The following is a 21,346-nucleotide window of genomic DNA, read 5'->3' on the forward strand; positions in this document are numbered from 1 at the left end:
GAGACAAACAAACCGCATGTACTGAAGGAGACAAACCAGTCACAAGTACTGAAGGAGACAAACTAGTCACACGTACTTAAGGAGACAAACCAGTCACATGTACTGAAGGAGACAAACAAACCGCATGTACTGAAGGAGACAAACCAGTCACAAGTACTGAAGGAGACAAACTAGTCACACGTACTGAAGGAGACAAACTAGTCACATGTACTGAAGGAGACAAACTAGTCACATGTACTGAAGGAGACAAACTAGTCACACGTACTGAAGGAGACAAACTAGTCACATGTACTGAAGGAGACAAACAAGTCACATGTACTGACGTAGACAAACTAGTCACATGTACTGAAAGAGACAAACTAGTCACATGTACTGAAAGAGACAAACTAGTCACATGTACATAAGGAGACAAACTAGTCACATGTACCGAAGGAGACAAACTAGTCACATGTACTGAAGGAGACAAACCAGTCACATGTACTGACGAAGACAAACTAGTCACATGTACTGAAAGAGACAAACTAGTCACACGTACTGAAGGAGACAAACTAGCCACATGTACTGAAGGAGACAAACAAGTCACATGTACTGACGAAGACAAACTAGTCACATGTACTGAAAGAGACAAACTAGTCACATGTACTGAAAGAGACAAACAAGTCACATGTACATAAGGAGACAAACTAGTCACATGTACCGAAGGAGACAAACTAGTCACATGTACTGAAGGAGACAAACCAGTCACATGTACTGAAGGAGACAAACTAGTCACACGTACTGAAGGAGACAAACAAGTCACAAGTCCTGAAGGAGACAAACAAGTCACATGTACTGAAGGAGACAAACTAGTCACATGTACTGAAGGAGACAAACTAGTCACATGTACTGAAGGAGCCAAACTAGCCACATGTACTGAAGGAGACAAACTAGTTACATGTACTGAAGGAGACAAACCAGTCACATGTACTGAAGGAGACAAACCAGTCACAAGTACTGAATGAGACAAACAAGTCACATGTACTGAAGGAGACAAACTAGTCACATATACTGAAGGAGACAAACTAGTCACACGTACTGAAGGAGACAAACTAGTCACACGTACTGAAGGAGACAAACTAGTCACACGTACTGAAGGAGACAAACTAGTCACATGTACTGAAGGAGACAAACCAGTCACAAGTACTGAAGGAGACAAACTAGTCACACGTACTGAAGGAGACAAACTAGTTACATGTACTGAATCTTTGTCACAGTAGAGTAATCGTCTGTCTACATCACTGAATCTTTGTCACAGTAGAGTAATCGTCTGTCTACATCACTGAATCTTTGTCACAGTAGAGTAATCGTCTGTCTACATCACTGAATCTTTGTCACAGTAGAGTAATCGTCTGTCTACATCTCCGAATCTTTGTCACAGCAGAGTAATCGTCTGTCTATATAACTGAATCTTTGTCACAGTAGGGTAACCGTCTGTCTACATCACTGAATCTTTGTCACAGTAGAGTAATCGTCTGTCTACATCTCCGAATCTTTGTCACAGTAGAGTAATCGTCTGTCTACATCACTGAATCTTTGTCACAGCAGAGTAATCGTCTGTCTACATCACTGAATCTTTGTCACAGTAGGGTAACCGTCTGTCTACATCACCGAATCTTTGTCACAGTAGGGTAACCGTCTGTCTACATCACTGAATCTTTGTCACAGTAGAGTAACCGTCTGTCTACATCACTGAATATTTGTCACAGTAGAGTATTGTGATTCTTACTGCGAGTGGTAAGCGGAGTACCCTGGGAAACACACATGGTCGGTCACATGACTCCATACCTTTTCACGTCCATCGCGCGGGAATCGAACCCTGGACGACTAGGTGAAAGACGAGTGCGTTCGCACTGCGCCACCCAACCACCCAAACTTTGCTAAGCCAGCTATTATAGGGTGTAGAAAATCCTCCTCCTCATTAGTTGTTGTCGTGTCGGACCGTATAAGTTATCCTTTGATCTATACAGTCATGTATTGACATACTTCAATGTATATAGGCAAGATTTTCAGGATGGCAACTGTTTACCCGATTTTTTTTTAATCTCATCTTGAAAAATTTAAAACATGCTTGGTAGATGACTGTTCATCGACAACTACCTGATGTAAAGTATTCTGGTCAATATTGACCTGTGAAACGCCACAGTCTGTCGGACAATCGTGTAGCCAATTCATTAGTATCATAATGGTTTCTCAAACACTGTCGCTTACGTGCTGGGAAAGAATGCCGTTTACATCATTGTAAATATTATCATCGATCTTCATGACTGACAATTGGCGTCTCGGTAAGCTTTCATTCGGAACGCCGTTCTTTACTTTTACATTAGAAATAACGGATCTTGTCGAGGCTTTCCAAATGACCAAATGCCGGTGCAAACAAACGGCAGATATCGTGTTCTGAAGCACATACATACCAGTCCGGATATAGTTTGGTAAGTTATTACGAAGACAGACTATTCACAAGATACGTATATATGTTTACTTAAGATTATTGATCTAAATAGGCGTTTTATCTGATAGTCTGTCTGTGTACATTCTACTGACACTGGCTGACCGTTAGGAAAATCATTACAACGGCACATCGTTATAGACAAAGTCATCTACAACATCAGCCACCTTATAAAATCTCATCAAACCGCAGATGAAAATAGACAGATGACGAAATAACTAACAATATGTTTGTAATTTGAACAATGTCCAGAATTGTGGTAATAATATTTCATAAGCTGATCGTTCAAATATGACAATTTTAACATTTGCACGGTAAAAGGGAATAAGAAAATTTTGCTCGCGTTTATCGATTGAAGATACGATATTTTGTTTGTTTGGTTTTTTTTTTACAGTCGACCACTACGGCCGAGTGCGAGCAAACACATATCTTTCTCTCATTCCAAGTATTATGCAGTTTGACAAGACTCGTGAAGTCTATGGTAAATAAAAGATTTTTCTTTTTGTCATTTTGTTTGTTGTTTGTCATGCAAGGCTGAAAGATATTAAATTTCGTTTTATCTATACAGTACAGTTAAGTGACTCGAAAATGTGATATAGAACTTCTTTATTAAAATAAATTTCTTTAATGAAAATGTAAAACGAAAGTCACGTGATACAAGTTATAAAATGTATTTGTTTGTCTAAGAGTCAGTGCATTAATGAGAAGAATTAATATCATAAACGATGATGATTAATGGTCATTCGGCTGGTCAATGTTTACAAACGGCAAATCTTATCTAACACTGTGGTCATTTTTTGTCACATGACCAGTGTTGTCGATGGATAAGTTTGTAAACATATTCTTAGATAAGATTTGGTAGTCATGTTGTAAGGCATGAGAGAGTTATTTCCCCTTAGGCATAGACGGTATTTTGTAAGCTGCAACATATTTAAAACGACAATCACGTAATATTATTGAAAAGTCAGCAATATTAAAATGTCAAATGGACTTCGTTTCCAAAACAAATACCCTGTGATCAATATATATCCCAGAATGCATTGTTATACCGCCCTTGGATGTGAGGGACAACAACTGTGTTAGAGATTCACCACAGTAAATATAGTGGGCATTTGTTCTTAAGTTTGGTTTAGTGAAATAGATCATGTCCCAAAGTGTAATAATATAAAATGTGTACATGGTATATCTTAGATGTATCAAACTAAGGTAACATATAGCCTTAAGTCTGTCATTCATTATTGGTAAGTATAGTACACACTGGCTGAGGGGATCACGGAATTAGTATTTATAATTACAATTGTTCGGTACAATGCAGCTTTGTGCCAAGTATGAGATAAATATATCGGAGATTGTGTCTGTGATTGTGATTTGCGTCTTTTTTTTATTGAAAAAAAAATTACGAACGCTTTCGATCACGTAAATAAAATTCTCTGCCTAAATCATGGATATTTTATACATAATTGATAAACAAATATTCTTGGCAAAATGACAGTATTAAATTAAATACAATGTCTAGATGTTCACCTGCAGCTGAGTAATCCGATATTTACCCATGACACTTTAAATCATGCCCGCGATAACCATGTCTAGTAATCTGAGCTCTCCGTGTCCGGTCCGCCTGCCGCTCCCTACATTATACATGGACCGTCTACCAATCGGCAATTTGTATGCAAATCTTTTTCATCGTTATGTCATAAATAGATTGACTTCTCCATTGTTTTACGATTGAATTTGATACTACCTCGTGCACAGGTTGAGCATGGGGCTCCGAAAGGGATTTTGTATCTAGTTTCACATTGCATATTTTATTGAAGTCACACTTCTAGGAGTGAAACAAACTTGCTGCTCGATTACTGAATATTGGCAATTAGGGAATTTTGAATTTCAAGAACGTTTTGTTGTCACCTCGTACATTTGTCTGTCCCAAACTATTTTCTAAAAACACAGTTTTAGTTTTCAGTAGACGTAGAGGATGATTTGTTTGAACCTGATACAAAGAAGCAGATTATCGGCAGTGTATCGTTGTCACAGTCGACAATAATTACCAATCCTCAGATTTTTCATCATATTATTCCGATCCTGGATGAAAATTGCATTCAATAGAAATTGGATATTTCCTATTTGTCGCAATAACAACTCACTATTTTGGGTTGTTGTTGGGTTTTTTAAAATCTGTACACGATGTTAAAAAAATCTTTTGTAACTTTACCTAATTTCTAAGATTATTCTGACGAACTCAAGAACGGTAACTCTATTTCACGGTTTGTGTGTTACACCGATGTGTCGGATTATCGCCAATGTCCCTCCCCTTTTACACGGTGAATAGGTAAAGATCACGCCCATGTCGGCTATCCTCAGCTTTCCTGTCATACAGGTAAAACTTAAGTGTATGTCTAACCCTAACTTGTAAACAAAGGAAGATTTGTACGAGTACTTGAGCACGAGACAACAGATAAAGTGTCTCTATGGTACTTTAAGCTCCCCAGATCATTGGCCCTTCAAATTCGATTGAACATTTTCATAGTGCCACTTCAATTTTTTCCCGACATATAATTTACATTAAAGTATTACTAGTGATTGTCGCGCCTGGAGGAGATTGTCTCTCCCCGGATTAGCCAGTTTCTCCGATCCTGAGAGCTTCGTCAGCTCCACATTGACTCGAACTTTAAGTAAAAAAAAACAGGTTTTACGAAGAACACAAAAACAATATTTATTGATTGATTGAAAAATTCGGAAGCGATCCCTGACATACAGATGAAATAGAATGATCTTTAGAACATAAAGTATTGATTAATTTCATGGCCTTAGCAGTTGACAATCGTTTTGATATTATAAATTACATTCTGTTTTAGAAAAAGATATTTAATTTTGGAAGCTATTTTATCTATTTATTTTGTTTTAGTTTTTATATTGTTTTTGGAACATTTTATATGCTCTCAAATATGTACAAAGTGACTATAAGGAAATAAGACCTACTTTGTACATGTATGTTTAACAGTTGGGTGTCTAAGATTCTGCGATAATTATAGATTGTGTTCATTGAACGAAACAAATCACTTATAGTATTATCAACGTGTAGAATATAGAAACATGACAACTGTCTAATCAAAATGCCAGTTATGAGGAACAACTTGATTATGATAAAAACTCCAAAGGGTAACAGAAATTTATCGATAAATGAGGGATGCTTAAAAGGGCATTAACTCTTCCAAACATTCTCAAATTCCATTGTCGTTTGGTGATCGAATGATTGGGGACACGGCAGATGTGCCATGTACATGCATACTACTAAATGCTAAACACTACAAGTTTTATAGGCACTAAATCATTCAAAATTATGACACTGGTCAGAAGTTATAAATAGTTCAGTTGCTTAATTCTCATCGGTTTGTTTAATGTGATTACGAGTATATCACTATATAGATATTTTCCTGTTTGTGTGGAAGCTGTGTATTGACATATCGATTAACACTAATAGTTATATAACACAGTACGTTTCAAAGATATCAATTGAACTTTGAGAGAGAAGTGCAATATTTTTTTAAATAGACCCTGCGGGTTTTCAAGTATTCAAGACTTCGAAAGAATCATCCTACTTCTGTTCATTCCGTCTTCAAAAAACCACATGCGCACAGAAGTCTAACGATGAATTCTTATAAACGAATCCATTATGTAGATTTCTTGACGAAATGTAACACACAAGTATACCTACAACAGGCCGGACGAACGGACAATATTATACAACATGTCTTGTACTTACTTTGTTGTGTTATGAACGCAGTTTAATTTACTTTTTTTTGTTCATATATTTGCAAATGCTTGGCACTTAACTTGCCTTCCATCGGCTCAAAATCATTATCAGTTTTACCTCCTTCCCGAAACAGGCACGGTGGGAATAAGAAACATAGGTTAAGGGTTCGTTTTCGACAGTTAATCTGTCATCACTTTTGCATTCCGAAATTACAGATTACACGCTGATGTGTAGATAGCTCTGATATATATAATGTGCATATTTCATCTTTGATAAATTTTACTGTGTTCACAATAAACCATTAAAAAGACACCTGAGCTTTATAAGTTGTCCACACTTTCATTCATTGTCGCTGGCGTTTATTTACTTAGGCGGAGTCAAGAGTTTTCAAGACGGCTCCGTCAATATTTATCCGGATCAAAGGGAAATCTGTTTCATCCAGTAGCTTGTATTTACGTTTTATTTGAACCATTGAGGGTACATATCTACGGAGTTGTGCAGTCATGTGGCCTTGCCTTTTTTCTAGTGCTAGTAATGAAACTTGAATTCTTTAATATTTTCATTTAGAGTTGAAAATAAATTTCATTTTCAAAACAGTTTCCAAAAAGCTGTCTTTAGAAAAGCAATAGAATAATACATTATATTACACAGCCACTAAAACGCTGTTGCCGGATGTGAAAGTCCGGTGTCAACAAGTCGTATTATTCCGAGTGACGGCATTTTAATTTCTTTGAAAATTCTTTGCAAATACAATCATCTTTTTTATTCTTTGGTAAATCTGTTTTAGATTAAGCATAATCGTTGTTCGCTTGAACTTTTCGCTGAATTTGTGTCTAATAAGAGTCCTTCAAAGTACGGATATTCTGACCTTTATGTCCAACTGAGTCTCGTTATTCCGAACGACTTCTTCGTAGATGTGTCGTTACTCCGAAAACTGAGTTGAATGACCCTTGTCAATGAAGTACCTCGATACAGCAAACTCTCTCTATAGTAGAACCTCTCTTCATTTTACTCTTTCGCTTGCTCGTAAGTCGGAACCACTATCGTTCAAACACTTTTAAATTATTATCAAATTATGATTAAGTTGTAAAACATTTTTCAGTGTCTCTGAGAGCTTTGAAATTTGACTTTATCTCGGATATAACTTGTTTCCTGAGGAAATAATGACAAAACAGGATACAAAACATATTTTTTTAATCAAACCAAACTTTCAAAGCCAAAATGAACTTTTCAACGGAAATCCTGAACCGGACTTTGGTTTTTCTATTACATGTACTATCATTTTCTAGATTTAATGGCGGAAATCTTAACCCTACGGAAATACTAATATATATAATAGAGTACATATTAATCTAATTTACAAATTATTTTACATTTTCAGTGAAAAAAAAAATAATGATAAAATTCAACTCCTACTTCCAGAATATGATTGAATTCCGAAGGATTTAGTCAGAAATAAACTTGGAACAAAAATATGTACAAGAGTCATTTCCCATATACAAGTTGTTTGTGTAGTGTTACACCGGTAACCCGAAATCATTATCAGTCAAATCTGAACGCATGGTTTTATATTATTTTCTGTGAAACTACTACAGAAATAAGACATGTATCTTGTGATACTGTGAAACTACTACAGAAATAAGACAGGTATCTTGTGATACTGTGAAACTACTACAGAAATAAGACATGTATCTTGTGATAACTGTGAAACTACTCCAGAAATAAGACATGTATCTTGTGATAACTGTAAAACTTCTACAGAAATAAGACACGTATCTTGTGATACTGTGAAACTACTACAGAAATAAGACAGGTATCTTGTGATAACTGTGAAACTTCTACAGAAATAAGACATGTATCTTGTGATAACTGTGAAACTACTACAGAAATAAGACATGTATCTTGTGATAACTGTAAAACTACTACAGAAATAAGACATGTATCTTGTGATAACTGTAAAACTTCTACAGAAATAAGACAGGTATCTTGTGATACTGTGAAACTACTACAGAAATAAGACAGGTATCTTGTGATACTGTGAAACTACTACAGAAATAAGACATGTTTCTTGTGATACTGTGAAACTACTACAGAAATAAGACATGTATCTTGTGATAACTGTAAAACTACTACAGAAATAAGACATGTATCTTGTGATAACTGTAAAACTACTACAGAAATAACACAGCTTAACCCTAAATATTTACAACACAGAAATAAGACAGCTTAACCCTATAATATAAAACAACTACAACACAGAAATAAGACAGCTTAACTTGTAAATATTTACAACACAGAAATAACACAGCTTAACCCTAAATATTTACAACACAGAAATAAACACTTAACCCTAAATATTTACAACACAGAAATAACACAGCTTAACCCTAAATATATTTAACCCTAAATATTTACAACACAGAAATAACACAGCTTAACCTAAATATTTACAACACAGAAATATTTAACCCTAAATAACAACACAGAAATAAGACAGCTTAACCCTAAATATTTACAACACAGAAATAAGACAGCTTAACCCTAAATATTTACAACACAGAAATAAGACAGCTTAACCCTAAATATTTACAACACAGAAATAACACATATTAACCCTAAATATTTACAACACAGAAATAACACAGCTTAACCCTAAATATTTACAACACAGAAATAACACACTTAACATATTTACAACACAGAAAACCTAAATATTTACAACACAGAAATAACACAGCTTAACCCTAAATATTTACAACACAGAAATAACACAGCTTAACCCTAAATATTTACAACACAGAAATAACACAGCTTAACCCTAAATATTTACAACACAGAAATAACACAGCTTAACACATATTAAATATAACCCTAAATATTTACAACACAGAAATAAGACAGCTTAAACTTGAATATTTACAACACAGAAATCACACAACTTAACCCTAAATATTTACAACACAGAAATAACACAGCTTAACCCTAAATATTTACAACACAGAAATAACACAGCTTAACCCTAAATATTTACAACACAGAAATAACACAGCTTAACCCTAAATATTTACAACACAGAAATAACACAGCTTAACCCTAAATATTTACAACACAGAAATAACACAGCTTAACCCTAAATATTTACAACACAGAAATAACACAGCTTAACCCTAAATATTTACAACACAGAAATAAATAACCCTAAATATTTACAACACAGAAATAAACAAATATTTAACCCTAAATATTTACAACACAGAAATAAGACAGCTTAACCATAAATATTTACAACACAGAAATAAGACAGCTTAAACTTGAATATTTACAACACAGAAATCACACAACGTAATCCTAAATATTTACAACACAGAAATCACACAACGTAACCCTAAATATTTACAACACAGAAATAACACATATTAACCCTAAATATTTACAACACAGAAATAAGACAGCTTAAACTTGAATATTTACAACACAGAAATCACACAACGTAACCCTAAATATTTACAACACAGAAATAACACAGCTTAACCCTAAATATTTACAACACAGAAATAACACATATTAACCCTAAATATTTACAACACAGAAATAACACAGCTTAACCCTAAATATTTACAACACAGAAATAACACAGCTTAACCCTAAACATTTACAACACAGAAATAACACAGCTTAACCCTAAACATTTACAACACAGAAATAACACATATTAACCCTAAATATTTACAACACAGAAATAAGACAGCTTAACCCTAAATATTTACAACACAGAAATAAGACAGCTTAACCCTAAATATTTACAACACAGAAATAACACACCCTAAATATTTAACCCTAAATATTTACAACACAGAAATAACACAGCTTAACCCTAAATATTTACAACACAGAAATAACACAGCTTAACCCTAAATATTTACAACAATGAAATAACACAGCTTAACCCTAAATATTTACAATACAGAAATTAGACAGCTTAACCCTAAATATTTACAACACAGAAATAAGACAGCTTAACCCTAAATATTTACAACACAGAAATAACACAGCTTAACCCTAAATATTTACAACACAGAAATCACACAACTTAACCCTAAATATTTACAACACAGAAATAAGACAGCTTAACCCTAAATATTTACAACACAGAAATAACACAGCTTAACCCTAAATATTTACAACACAGAAATAACACAGCTTAACCCTAAATATTTACAACACAGAAATAACACAGCTTAACCCTAAATATTTACAACACAGAAATAACTTAACTAAATATTTACAACACAGAAATAACACTTAACCCTAAATATTTACAACACAGAAATAAACATAACCCTAAATATTTACAACACAGAAATAACACAGCTTAACCCTAAATATTTACAACACAGAAATAACACAGCTTAACCCTAAATATTTACAACACAGAAATAACACAACCCTAAATATTTACAACACTAAATATTTACAACACAGAAATAACACAGCTTAACCCTAAATATTTACAACACAGAAATAACACAGCTTAACCCTAAATATTTACAACACAGAAATAAGACAGCTTAACCATAAATATTTACAACACAGAAATAAGACAGCTTAACCCTAAATATTTACAACACAGAAATAACACAGCTTAACCCTAAATATTTACAACACAGAAATAACAATATTTAACTAAATATTTACAACACAGAAATAACACAGCTTAACCCTAAATATTTACAACACAGAAATAACACAGCTTAACCCTAAATATTTACAACACAGAAATTTAACCCTAAATATTTACAACACAGAAATAACACAGCTTAACCCTAAATATTTACAACACAGAAATAGGACAGCTTAACCCTAAATATTTACAACACAGAAATCACACAAATTAACCCTAAATATTTACAACACAGAAATAAGACACCCTAAATATTTACAACACTAACACAGCTTAACCCTAAATATTTACAACACAGAAATAACACAGCTTAACCCTAAATATTTACAACACAGAAATAACACAGCTTAACCCTAAATATTTTACACAGCTTAACCCTAAATATTTACAACACAGAAATAACACAGCTTAACCCTAAATATTTACAACACAGAAATAACACAGCTTAACCCTAAATATTTACAACACAGAAATAACACAGCTTAACCCTAAATATTTACAACACAGAAATCACACAACTGAACCCTAAATATTTACAACACAGAAATAACACAGCTTAACCCTAAATATTTACAACACAGAAATAAATATTTACAACACAGAAATTACAGCTTAACCCTAAATATTTACAACACAGAAATAAGACAGCTTAAACTTGAATATTTACAACACAGAAATAACACAGCTTAACCCTAAATATTTACAACACAGAAATAACACAGCTTAACCCTAAATATTTACAACACAGAAATAACACATATTAACCCTAAATATTTACAACACAGAAATAACACAGCTTAACCCTAAATATTTACAACACAGAAATAACACATATTAACCCTAAATATTTACAACACAGAAATAACACAGCTTAACCCTAAATATTTACAACACAGAAATAACACAGCTTAACCCTAAATATTTACAACACAGAAATCACACAACCTAAATATTTACAAACAGAAATAAGACTAAATATTTACAACACAGAAATAACACAGCTTAACCCTAAATATTTACAACACAGAAATAACACATCTTAACCCGAAATATTTACAACACAGAAATAACACAGCTTAACCCTAAATATTTACAACACAGAAATAACACAGCTTAACCCTAAATATTTACAACACAGAAATAACACAGCTTAACCCTAAATATTTACAACACAGAAATAACACAGCTTAACCCTAAATATTTACAACACAGAAATAACACAGCTTAACCCTAAATATTTACAACACAGAAATAACACAGCTTAACCCTAAATATGTACAACACAGAAATAACACAGCTGAACCCTAAATATTTACAACACAGAAATAACACAGCTTAACCCTAAATATTTACAACACAGAAATAACTTAACATTTACAACACAGAAATAACACTTAACCCTAAATATTTACAACACAGAAATAACACAGCTTAACCCTAAATATTTACAACACAGAAATATTTACTAAATATTTACAACACAGAAATTAGACAGCTTAACCCTAAATATTTACAACACAGAAATAAGACAGCTTAACCATAAATATTTACAACACAGAAATAAGACAGCTTAAACTTGAATATTTACAACACAGAAATCACACAACGTAACCCTAAATATTTACAACACAGAAATAACACAGCTTAACCCTAAATATTTACAACACAGAAATAACACAGCTTAACCCTAAATATTTACAACACAGAAATAACAGCTTAACCCTAAATATTTACAACACAGAAATAACACAGCTTAACCATAAATATTTACTACACAGAAACAACACAGCTTAAACATGAATATTTACAACACAGAAATAACACAGCTTAACCCTAAATATTTACAACACAGAAATAACACAGCTTAACCCTAAATATTTACAACACAGAAATAAGACAGCCTAACCCTGAATATTTACAACACAGAAATTAGACAGCTTAACCATAAATATTTACAACACAGAAATAAGACAGCTTAACCCTAAATATTTACAACACAGAAATAACACAGCTTAACCCTAAATATTTACAACACAGAAATAACACAGCTTAACCCTAAATATTTACAACACAGAAATAACACATATTAACCCTAAATATTTACAACACAGAAATAAACATAACCCTAAATATTTACAACACAGAAATAACACAGCTTAACCCTAAATATTTAACACAGAAATAACTAAATATTTACAACACAGAAATAACACATATTAACCCTAAATATTTACAACACAGAAATAACACAGCTTAACCCTAAATATTTACAACACAGAAATAACACAGCTTAACCCTAAATATTTACAACACAGAAATAACACAGCTTAACCCTAAATATTTACAACACAGAAATTAGACAGCTTAACCCTAAATATTTACAACACAGAAATAAGACAGCTTAACCATAAATATTTACAACACAGAAATAAGACAGCTTAACCCTAAATATTTACAACACAGAAATAACACATATTAACCCGAAATATTTACAACACAGAAATAACACAGCTTAACCCTAAATATTTACAACACAGAAATAACACATATTAACCCTAAATATTTACAACACAGAAATAACACAGCTTAACCCTAAATCCAGAACTCGGGCATGTGTTATAATTACAAATGTTGAAAAAAATGATATAATATAGGTAACTTATATTCCGATATCAAAAAGTTAAATATAAAATAGATTATCCATCCGCCGTGACACTGTGGCGAGGTTTCTTGTTTCTTCCAAAGTTACATGTGTAATAGACCCCGATAACTATGTTAATTATTGCTGATACCACAACATATTAGTATCGGTACCATTATAATTTCGCTGTTGATTGACAAAACGCACATTGTATTGTTTTCCGAAAATGCGCACGGCTGTTTAATTTTCATTAGCATATAAAATTAATATTAATCTTTGGGGTCTGTTTAAAAACTGATTTTCCACGACTTATCAGAATTTGATATACCCAGTGTTATGTTACGCTTCGAAATCAAAATGAGAAATTATTAAAATTTGAAGATCAAACACTCTACAAATTTGGGCTAATGTTTCTATTAACTGTGAAAGATCCCGACATTGTTATCTGTTGGTCAATTAATCGTTTGGTTTAATGTGTCCGCATCAGTAGGCTTGTAACAAGGTCGGATTACAACCTTTGTAGTTCCTTCCGCGAGTCGTGGGCGCGGACTGATATCTTTATGACTGTCGTTTGTGAAGATGACCAGGTCCAGTTTCTTCGGCCATTACAGCTAATATACATCCCTGTAATTAGGTCCAGCACGATCGTGTTCAGTCGGTTAGGTTTTAATGGTCTGATGGTGGGAGAAATTACAAGTAAATCGGTCTGTATTTACCGGTCAACATAGTTTGATTATACACTGACCCAACCATAAAATGACCACTACAATTGGTGTAGGTGTTAGGGTCGTGTGGTCACCACGTGGGGGTGCCTTTATCCTTGACCATCTACTAAACCTATACACAATACATATGTAATAATAATGTGTATCGTGTATTGAAATATTTTTCGTTTACTTCGTTAAAAATAGGATACAGGGATCAATTATCGATCTTAATTGTCAGTACATGTGTATGGTCAAGTTAACTATGTAACTGTGATATTTTAGTTCCGATATACATGTACATGTAAACAGTATGAAGTTGATATGTGGACTTTTGACCTGCTTATCAAAGTATATTAACAAACAACAGGCATTATAGGACTGTGGTAGATGGGCCTAATAAATGCCGACTAAATATATAATGTATTTCATAAAATGTTTATTGTTTCTCCAAATCTATATTCGTGTTTTGTTTAGCTACAAAGTTACAATTTTAAGTATAAATGCGCTGTGGAATTCTTTAATTGAATTGTTATGAATCTGCTGTTCTGTTTAATAACTTTATTACAGTATGTGTCTCCCTATTCGGATTATACCTTTCTTTGGAAAGTTCAATTTTAATTTTCTTAATCGTCTTCTGCAATGCGATTCTCACATTAATGGCCTTTAGCATCACTGACGAGTCCTACGACATCACTGTATCTAATTCTTAATTTGTATCAAACGGTGCCATTCTCATTTGTCTTTTGTACAAGTACGTGTACGTGTACGTGTGTGGCATTGAGTATGATGGGAAGTAGAAACAGGGAGAACAACATATACAAAAAACGCTGAAAAATCCTAGCTTTGTTCTCAGTCAGTTTATAACATAATATTGACTTCTAGAAATAGCTATGCATGTAATTATATATTGAGTTTTCAAATATCATGTATATTTCAAATTTGAATAAATTGCCCGAATTTTATATCAAGGGTGCGCAAAACCAATATTTCATCAAATATACCCCCACCCACCCACCAAATCGTAACCTGATACCTATATATTACGAGTGTTTACTATCCTGTGTCCAGTTAACTCTGTGGTCAGTGTGACGTAAGGTCGGAGATACATACTCCATTTAATGCTCTCTCTATCACATTACTGTTTTTATTGTGGACACTCACGCGCGTCCAGTAGTAAGACAAAACCGCAAACGACATAGATAAAATCTGACCACCCCGGTAGGGAAGACCTGACCACTCCTTTACCAACAGATCCTACTCCACTGGTCAAAAACTAGTTTCTTAATAGAAATTTGGTTCCATTTCGAGTTGTATATTACATCACCGATCCGGAAACAAATCCGCTTAAAATAAAAATATTTATTTACCAAAAGCAGTGACAAGAGGATTGGACACGAAATTACTACATCAAAACAACGCCCACTCCTTCAGTATCTACATCTTTAAAAACATGGACATAACAGGACAGCTTTTAAAATATGAAATTAAAACAAGAACAAAAAAAAAATCAGAACAAATCGTCAAAGGTCTCACAATCGATGAAGCAAAAGACGCTTACTCTTCAGGAACGCAAAGTCTGATTTTCCCCGTACTTTTCAGAGCTCTCAGTGTAAATCTCTCTTCTATTGTTACTTTGGATTTGTTTCATTGAATTTGTGTTTGAATGAAGAATCTGTTAAAATGTCGGTAATTTATTTGTTATTCAAATTTAAGATTTTTTTAGACATTTTCTTGAGATTTTTATGGTTAAATAAGCACGAGATACTCAGTAAAGAAAACTGAATGTATTTCAGCAAAATTAAAGTTATGCCCTTTGCCTATAAAAAGAACAAACCTCACAAGTCATTGTGATATTCTCTGCTGTTGGTTCAACTAGATTTAAAAACATCCAGTCTTCTTTGCTGGAAAAAAATTAATGAGTTCAATTTGTAATTATCTGTGTACGATAGCGAGGAAATCAACAACGGCATGTTTTCATTTTTGATTTGGGGCCACCAACAGTATGATAACGAACAATACCCGGATGTTCCTTGTGGCAAATGATGAATTCGCGACCTTGTCAGTCAAAACTGAAATCGAATTATAATGATAATTCTTTATTGCACTAAAATACGATTTTCGATAGTTCACATCTATATGTTTTAATTTATTAAGTCCTATTGTCATGGGTTTATAAATATCTGGTAATGTGATGCATTTCCACGGATCAATTTATGTTATAACACGTTCTACAATAACCACTTGTTGCGTGAGGCGTGCATCAAAGCCCTACATATGTAAATACAAACTTTTGAAGTGCTGAGTACAAATCGGACAGGACCGAGAATAGGGTATAGTAAGTCCTGCTTCAATCAAATACTCACCTGTACCTCTTCAATTGAGAAGTCGTAAATTTAGAGTCAAGTGCGGAAGGAATTTGATTGTGGTGCGTAGGTAGTTGATGAGTCAACGGTGAGACGACGGCCAAAAGGTTATATGGTATAATATCGATTAGTATTAGTACGCTAGTACCGTAAGCTACAAAGTGGATGCCGGTCCTGTGATCCGGATTATCAGTGTGGGAGGGTAATTATAATATAAAGTCTGAGTAAGGCGTGGTTTGAAAGACAGATACTTAACATTTGAATAATTAAATATGTAATATAAGATAAATTATCAAAATGCACATCTCGAACGTTTCTTGTTATGAATTCCCTTTCTTTAGTTTGTAATGCTGTTTGCTATAAATTATAAAACATTTTTCGCGCATTTGAACCAGTAATTGAAAGAGGCTAGGTCGGATACGTCCGATAAGTAGTAACAATAAGATAGACACTGACGTTACAGAAACAGAAAAACTTAGGCCGGATGAAGGACCGGTTATCCTTCTCTTTCTCCTCCTCTCCTTTTTCTCTTCCTCTTCTCCTCATCCTCCTGTCCTCTTCTTCATTCTCCTGCTATAACCTCATTTCCTCCGCCGTTTCTTTCTTGTTCTCTTCTTCCTCTCTCCTAATCCTTCTCCTCTTCTTTTCTCCTTTACTTCTCCTCCCTCCCCCTCCTTTCTTCCTCCACCATCTCCCCTCCTTCACCTTCTCTCCTTCTCCTTTCCTTTTTCTCCTTAACTCCTCCTCCTCCACCTCCTCTCCTTCTCCTTTCCCTTTCTCCTTTACTCCTTCTCCTTTCCTTTTCTCCTTTATTCCTCATCCTTTCCTCCTCCTCCTGCTTCTCCACCCCCTCTTCCTTTCCTTTTCTCTTTTACTCCTTCTCCACCTCCTCTCTTCCTTTCCTTTTCTCCTTTCCTCCTCCTCCTTTCCTTTTCTCCTTTACTCCTCCTCTTCTCTTCCTTTACTCCTCCTCTCTCCTTTCCTATTCTTTCAACAAGACCAGTTTATCCATTTCTGCAGCTAGTGTCGGCGATTCCGGTAACAGGGATACATCGTGATGGTGTAATACATTTTACTGTTGTTATTTACTACCAAATTCATTTAAAATCGCCATCACTGGCATTGATCTGGCGAAAAGCGACTCCGTATCCTTACACAATGATCACAATGGAGATATATCAATTATGTACATACAACTTTTTATATTGAGGCCAAGCGGTGTATAAGGTCAGTACAAATACTCTACTATTTCAACTTTGTAATTTATCGATAACATATCATCTTTGTTTTTGTTTTTTGTTTTTTGTTTGTTTTGTTTTTGTCTGACCTCGACATTTTATCATATTGCCCTTGATCTTATGTGCCTAAAGATACCAAAAGTTCAGCACCTTATTTCATTAAATGACCATAGCTGTTGATATGACGTTAAACGATTTAAAACCAAATTAACTTGCTTCACATACACCGGTAGACCGTCCTTCAATACCCCCAACAGTTGACAGAACGTCAAACAATATGATACCAAACTAATGCTTTCCCATTAAAGCGATGTTTGACTTCCTCAACATTTATTCTCTTGTAATATCATGGTGATTACTGATGTTAAGACACTCACTCCGTCATAAACTTGATCAGAATGTATTAGTTACTGTTCATCGCTACCTTAACAACACGAGTCAATTGTGAGCGGATTTTCATTGAATTAACTGGTTGCTTCTTCATAGAACAACATGCGGGAGGTCAAACACACATATTCCAAGGCAATTGAACCAAATTGTGTGTCTAAGGACAATAACACTGCAACGTTATTCAACATCATTTGACGCCAATTCAAATTGGATCAAGTTAATTTCATACCTGTTAGGACTTTGACGCCTTTTTGGGTCATGTGAGACTAAATCATTGTGAAATGAACACGTTTACTTTAAGCCTTTAACAGTGGCTATTTTAGGTAGTTATTTTGATGTCACATTCGTCTCGTGGTAGTCACGTACTGGTAGGGTTTGTCGTTCATGAATTAATTACAAAACTGATATTTGTGCACGTGCTCATGTCTCACCATTAGATAGCCAAAGCGAAATCTAAAAAAATGATGTGTTGATATTCAGTGACATCTATCAGTTTTTAACGACACACATACAGGTAAAACACATTCTAACATTATATCTGTTTTAAGTGACAGTCATATGCCTTAATTTTAACTAAATGTATAACAGATTGGTGTTTAACACATCGTATAAAATATTTCCTTGAATATCTTTACGTTTTGACTGAATGGCTGAAGTGATAGATTAGAGAGGACGAAACAAAGACATATTATTCAGACGTTTTAAATAATTTGCAATTTTGAAATATACCGTGGATAGGACGCAGGCAACAAAACAGGTCCAAAAGTAGAGAAGATAAAAGGGTAGAATTTCTCGATAGAAACCAGGGCCCGTATTCATGAAACCGTTCTCATGCTCAAGCATGAATTTTGTGCTCAAGCCTTATGTCTTGTTTAAGTTAAAGATTAATAATAAGACTGATTTTGCCAAAGATTAAAAACAAAAAATTTAAAGGACTTCAAGTCAAAGTTATATTCAATGTTTATATTTGACATTTGTATCATTTTATATGATTTAGGCGAATTATGAAAAAGTCTGATTGAGCACAAAATCTATGCTTGAGCATGAGAACGGTTTCATGAATACGGGCCCTGGTTTCTATCGAGAAATTCTACCCTTTTATCTTCTCTACTTTTGGACCTGTTTTGTTGCCTGCGTCCTATCCACGGTATATTTCAAAATTGCAAATTATTTAAAACGTCTGATTAATATGTCTTTGTTTCGTCCTATCTAATCTATCACTTCTTTTCTTCCTGATAAGAAATTCCAAAAGAATTAATCGCTTTCTACTTCAACGCTTAACACTGTGTTGTAAACTAAGGTTAATGATGACCAGGGTAAAACCAGCAAAGTCCACGAGGCACAACATTTCGGACAATGGTTCGCTTAGATATAATCATACTGTACAGTCGGCATTTGCATAAGAAGCCCGGATGTTGACGTTAATGACTGATAGTTCATCGGTTTCTAAAATCCAAAATCAATTTATAGATTTGTCACACTTTGCGTCAGAAGTAAATTTCAATGACAACAGCTACAGGATATACAATTCTTGTTTAAGACAATATGAAATGTAGTTAATGAAACATTGTAACATATTTGCTCGTGTTTATTGTGGTACATATTATAAAAACAATTTTAAATCCATTTGGTTCTAAAACCAAAATATTTCAATGTTGAGAAAATATATTCATGCAGACAAAACTACAGTTGCACAGCTCACTTTCCAATTCCTACCAGTGTTCGTTAAACACCTTTTAGAAAAGACGTAGTACAGAAGCGCGACATTTGGGAAAGCATTTGAATAATTGGTGTGGTGTGCATACAGTGACGGCAGGAAGGAGAAATCAGTGTGAAATTACTTATACAGTTGCTACCTCTGAAGTCGGGCGATATGTGTTTGTGTCCCGAGAGATTTATGCCCACCTTTGACCCCCGCTCGCTACTCGAGAAGGTAAACTCGAAATCTAATTTGCGACGTCTACCTTGAGATCGTTTTGCTTGAATTGAAAGTCAATAACGACGCCATATTTTAATGTGCCTGGCTACAGGTTAGCTAATTAAAGTGATTGACTGAATAACATTAGGGCGACATTTTGTGTATTTGATTTCTCTGATAAACACTTTGTACAACAAACAAAATATCGATGCTAAGAACAAAATAAGAAAACATCAACAACGCTACTGGACGAGCTAGCAAGGACAGGCATTAGCAAGGACAGACACTTACAAGGACAGACACTAGCAAGGACAGACACTTACAAGGACAGACACTAGCAAGGACAGACACTTACAAGGACAGACACTTATAAGGACAGAGACTAGTAAGGACAGACACTAGCAAGGACAGACACTTACAAGAACAGACACTAGTAAGGACAGATAATAGCAAGGACAGAAACTTACTTATAATATAACAATATACAATTTTGTATTAACCAAAAGACCACATGTATGATTAGAATGTATGCTTTACTAATGTAAATAACATAAAATATAATACGCCCATATAGACGGCGCCACTGTACTCAAATGACCAGCACCTGAACATAGTGGCGCCATCCTTTGAGTCTGAAAAGAAAGTCTCGTTCGGTAGGCGAGAACATAGAAAGGTATTTAACACGTCATCAAAACCAGGCAGCGATTTTAGCATGTCATATCTCTTTCATGTACAAACCACCCAGAAGGATTACGTGTGTATCATACACAGCAAAATAAACACAATATACCCTTGTATCTGTGTGAAACATACACATTAACTCCTAATAAATTATCTTCAGACAATTTTGTTACAACTTGTTATTCTTCCTCACGTTTTGAAATACGATACATTTGTATATAAGGTACACTGAATTTTCAATGGGAGCCATGTGCACTTTGTCAAAGCTTTGTTTGCAAGAAAGAAAGATCTTGGTATTCAAAATGCTTTTTACTTGTGTCTAACCAACAATAAAGAAACTTAAAAGTTACTATGTTTTTTATGAAGAGTAGATCTCCGATTTGACAATGCTCAGCGAACCACATAACCGTGAATCACGTGTGTACAAATTCATTTGTCAATTCTTAATTCGAACGATGTTGGGTGCATGTAAAGGACTTAGCCTTACTACG

At 34.2% G+C, this 21,346-nt stretch overlaps 1 protein-coding gene across 1 annotated transcript in view; it reads right to left on the reverse strand.

The window, feature by feature from the left end:
• Positions 1–17,448, reverse strand: part of LOC132564407 (alpha-(1,3)-fucosyltransferase fut-5-like) — a 34,073-nt gene extending 16,625 nt beyond the window's left edge. Inside the window, exons 1-2 of the mRNA XM_060229061.1 lie at positions 17,285–17,448; positions 16,100–16,166 (exon numbers count right to left, since the gene is read on the reverse strand). Coding sequence (XP_060085044.1) covers positions 16,100–16,166; positions 17,285–17,448 — 231 coding nt within the window. The remainder of the gene's footprint in view (positions 1–16,099; positions 16,167–17,284) is intronic.
• Between the last annotated feature and the right edge of the window lie 3,898 nt (positions 17,449–21,346).

Source organism: Ylistrum balloti, unplaced genomic scaffold (genome assembly GCF_031769215.1).
Source record: "Ylistrum balloti isolate Yb309-2 unplaced genomic scaffold, AGI_CSIRO_Ybal_v1 Utg369680, whole genome shotgun sequence".
Classification (NCBI taxonomy): domain Eukaryota; kingdom Metazoa; phylum Mollusca; class Bivalvia; order Pectinida; family Pectinidae; genus Ylistrum; species Ylistrum balloti.